This window comes from Procambarus clarkii, chromosome 10 (assembly GCF_040958095.1).
Source record: "Procambarus clarkii isolate CNS0578487 chromosome 10, FALCON_Pclarkii_2.0, whole genome shotgun sequence".
NCBI classification, from domain to species: Eukaryota; Metazoa; Arthropoda; class Malacostraca; order Decapoda; family Cambaridae; genus Procambarus; species Procambarus clarkii.
The window spans coordinates 52,177,614-52,181,163 of record NC_091159.1 but is presented as its reverse complement, the minus strand read 5'-3'; the positions used below and the strand labels follow the sequence as shown (position 1 = coordinate 52,181,163).

The following is a 3,550-nucleotide window of genomic DNA, read 5'->3' as shown; positions in this document are numbered from 1 at the left end:
TGCCTTAAACTATCACTACTTTTGTTGCTAATACGTCTTCTGCTTCTGCTGAGAACAATTCTACTTCTGCTGCTACTGCCCCATACAGTCACTAACTACTCCATTTCTGACGTCACTAAACCCCTGCCAATGTTACTACTAGTGTTACCAATATTGTAACCTGCACTCTTAGTGCTCCACAGAATAGTGCCTCACTGAGAACTACTCACACTCAACCAACATTACCAATGTTACCATTTCCACGTGTTAAGTTGCTACCTAGAGTTGCGAGGGGGCGTGTGAGGTTTGGCGTGTCGGCGCCATGGGGGCCCACCTTCCCCCTGTTGTGCGTGCCCAGTCTATAGGCCTCGAGTTTTCTGCTCGGGCGGGTTATCCCGAGGTGGGTTTGGTGCTGTGTGACATGCTGCGGGTCCCTGTGGGGGATGTTTATGGTGTTGAGCTGGTGTCTGCCCGTAGAGTGGTTGTTAAACTAACGACAGAGGAGGTGTATAGGGCGTTTTTACGTCGGCACGAGGGGCGGACCTTGCCCCTGCCCCAAGGTGCAGGCACTGTGACTGTTTCCGATCGCAGTGGTGCCATCACCATATGTAAGCGTGCATGGGGCGCCCCTGGAATTTCCGGAGGGACTGCTGAGGCGTGATTTCGACCGGTTTGGGGAGGTCGTTAGTGTGCAGATGCACCTGCTCTCCTCGAGTCCGCTAAAGGGTGTGCGGTCAAATATTCGCACTCTAGGAATGAGGCTGCGGGCGGACATTCCTTCTCAAGTGAGGCTTCTTGGGTGTTCTGTTCGAGTGTTTTATGCTCGCCAGCCCCGTACGTGTTACCCTTGTGGCCTCTTGGGCCATCAGGCTGCTGGGTGCTCTGAACCTGCCGTCGCGCCCGTCAACCTCTTCCGTGAGGAGGATTTCCCGCCGCTCCCTGTGGAAGAGGATTCGGTGGGTGTGGACGCCGCTTTGGCTGCTGCCGTACCCCGTGTGTCGCCTGAAGCGTCTCCTGCAGATGTCGCCCCTCCTCTAGAGGCTGTGTCGCCTGTTGCGGTTGCCTCTTCTCAGGCGGTTGTGTCGCCGTCGGGTGTTCGTCCTGCCCCGGTTGCTGTCCTGGATGCTTCCGTGGTTCTTCCGGCTCCTGTATGCACGGCTCCCCCGTCTTCCTGTTCTCCGTCTGTGCCTGTCACTGCACCCTCGCCGTGTGCCCAGGGTGTGCTGGGTGCTGGGGTCGCTGTGGGACCTCCTACTGTGCCCGACCTGGTTCCCCGTGTGGTGGAGGATGCTGCCGTCCTGTGGAGAGCGTCGGTTCGCCCGGCTTGTGTTGTCCGGGTCTCTGGGTCGACATCCGGCTCTGATGATGTGAGGCCGGTGCCCAAGCGTTCCCGGACATCTTCTGATTGGGCTGATGCGGGAGAATTCGACGAAGGTGGAACTTCCAGTGACGGTGGTGAGGTTCCGTCGCATTCCTCGGTGGTGGCGGAGGTCCATGTGCTTGCGGCTGCCAGTGTCGATGTTTCTTCTCGTGAGGTGCCTGTGGAGCTTGCTTCCGATGCGTCGCCTGCGTCGGATGGTTCCGGTTCTGCGTGGGTGGTGGTTCCTCCTGCTGGTGAGCGTGGTGACCTGGTGGTGGTGTTCAAGAAGACTGGTCGCTCTGGGGGGTTCCGTGCCCCCAGTTTCGTCCCTTGGTTCATCGGCAGCGGTTTTGCCACTCCTCCCGTCTCCGACTGTCTCTACTGTGTCTCCTGCAGTGTCGGGTGTGGGGTTGCCGTCTCGGCGGCCTTCGTCGTCTTCTCCTGTGTGTCCGGCGGCGGGGCCGTCTCGGGGGCCTGCGTCCGCTTCTTCCGTGTCTTCTGCTTCCCTTCGCTCTGCCTTACCTCGTTATGCGACAATTGTCGCCCAGCTCCGGGTGCTGCCGTTTCCGCCTGATCTGGTGGTTCCCGAGTTTATGCCCGCCCCTCCTGACGCAGGGGACCGTTGTCCTACCGACTGGGAGTACTTAGTGTGGGAAGCTTATAAACAGAAATATCCTAGGCATGATTTTCCTGAGAAGAATCGCCTACCACTGTCGTGTTTCCTCCGTTTAAGTGTTTTTTTTGTGTGTGAGTGTGTTTGTGCTGTGTTGTGGTGTTGTGTTCGTTTGTGTGCGTGGAGTGCGGTTGTGTGCGTGTGTACGTATGTGTATTGTATTTACTTTATTGGTGTTATGTGTTGTACCTTTCTGTGTGGTTTTCAGGGTTTTGTGTTGTTTCACGGGTTGGGTTGTTGGGTGAGGGTGAGGGTATTTTGTCATTGTACTGCTGTGCTTACTGTTTTGTTGTCTGCCCTTCAGGCCCATGTTTTGTGTATTTGGTGCTTTATAACTTTGTGCCTTTGTAAATTATACCTGTGCCTTTGTCCTTTATAACTTTGTGCCATTGTCCTTTGTAACCTTGTGCCTTTGTCCTTTGTAACCTTGTGCCTTTGTCCTTTGTAACTGTGCCTTTGTGATTATTGTAATCTGTTGCCTTCCTCATGCTTGCCTGTACGCTTAACACTGCACGACACGTCTGGCACTGTTCCTTTTCTACTGTGATTTTTGTGCTATGTGTAGTTTTTTGTTTATTTCCATTACCCTCCTGTATTGTCTTGTTGTCTATATTTACTGTGTTCCTTTGTGTTTATGCTCATTGTTGTGTTTTTGTTGTCGGCTCTTCAGGTCGGTATTTAGTGTATTTGTCTTTCTTTGTTTTGTGCCTTTGTATTTGTGTTCTGTTTTGTTCTTGTTTTATTGTATTTATTCGCATGTCCGCATGTAAAAAAAAAAAAAAAAAAAAAATCCACGTGTTTCATGTCGAATTCTGCTACAACTAAACAAAAGTATTTTTTTCAATACTTTCGCAACTACTGTCTCTTCTACAACTACGACTAATTCACAACTACAACTTATACAACATATACGTCAATTTTCACTAATACATTTTCGTTTGCTACTCTGTAGTTATGTAGTAGGCCCCTATAGTTATTGTTATGCTGTTTTATAGCTAGGGTTCCCGGCGGTTCTCGGGTCTATCTCCCCTCTATGCTACCATTTTCCCCCCCTTTTCCCTCTCACCCCCCTTCCCCTCTCTCACTATTGAAAATATCCGTGGAAGACATCATAGTAATTGCTGGGAGTCGCAACAAGAGTCGAGTCTTCTTAAAAGGGGGACAGTGGGGGCTAACCTCGCCCAGCCTTTGACAGCTCACTACCTCCCATGTGTCATTGTGAAAAGTTGGTTGAGGTTACCCCCAAGAGTTTGACTGCTAACGTTTAAACAAACAAACAAACATCCCCATTTGAAAGTACAGAGGTTCTCTGAAGAACTTTGCAGATTCTTTTGTTTCAATAAATGCTGTTGTGTGTTATAAGCCATTTATAATATCATTTTAATTTTTCATGTGTCAATACTTTTTTTTAGTTTCATACTGTTTCCAAAATTAACTGTGATAAAAGTTACGAGAGTGTTGTGTTTTCCCCTCAAGAGCACAACTGGCTGGATGACGCCAGTCTGGATGTACAGTACTCCGTCAAGTACATAATGTTA

The 3,550-nt window shown here is 50.4% G+C and overlaps 1 protein-coding gene across 1 annotated transcript; it reads left to right on the top strand.

Moving 5' to 3' along the window:
- Window positions 1-674: 674 nt before the first annotated feature.
- On the top strand, window positions 675-1,913 carry LOC138363375 (calphotin-like). The gene has a single exon (XM_069322405.1). It carries the CDS (start codon window positions 675-677, stop codon window positions 1,911-1,913), a length of 1,239 nt encoding a protein of 412 aa, XP_069178506.1.
- Window positions 1,914-3,550: the final 1,637 nt, after the last annotated feature.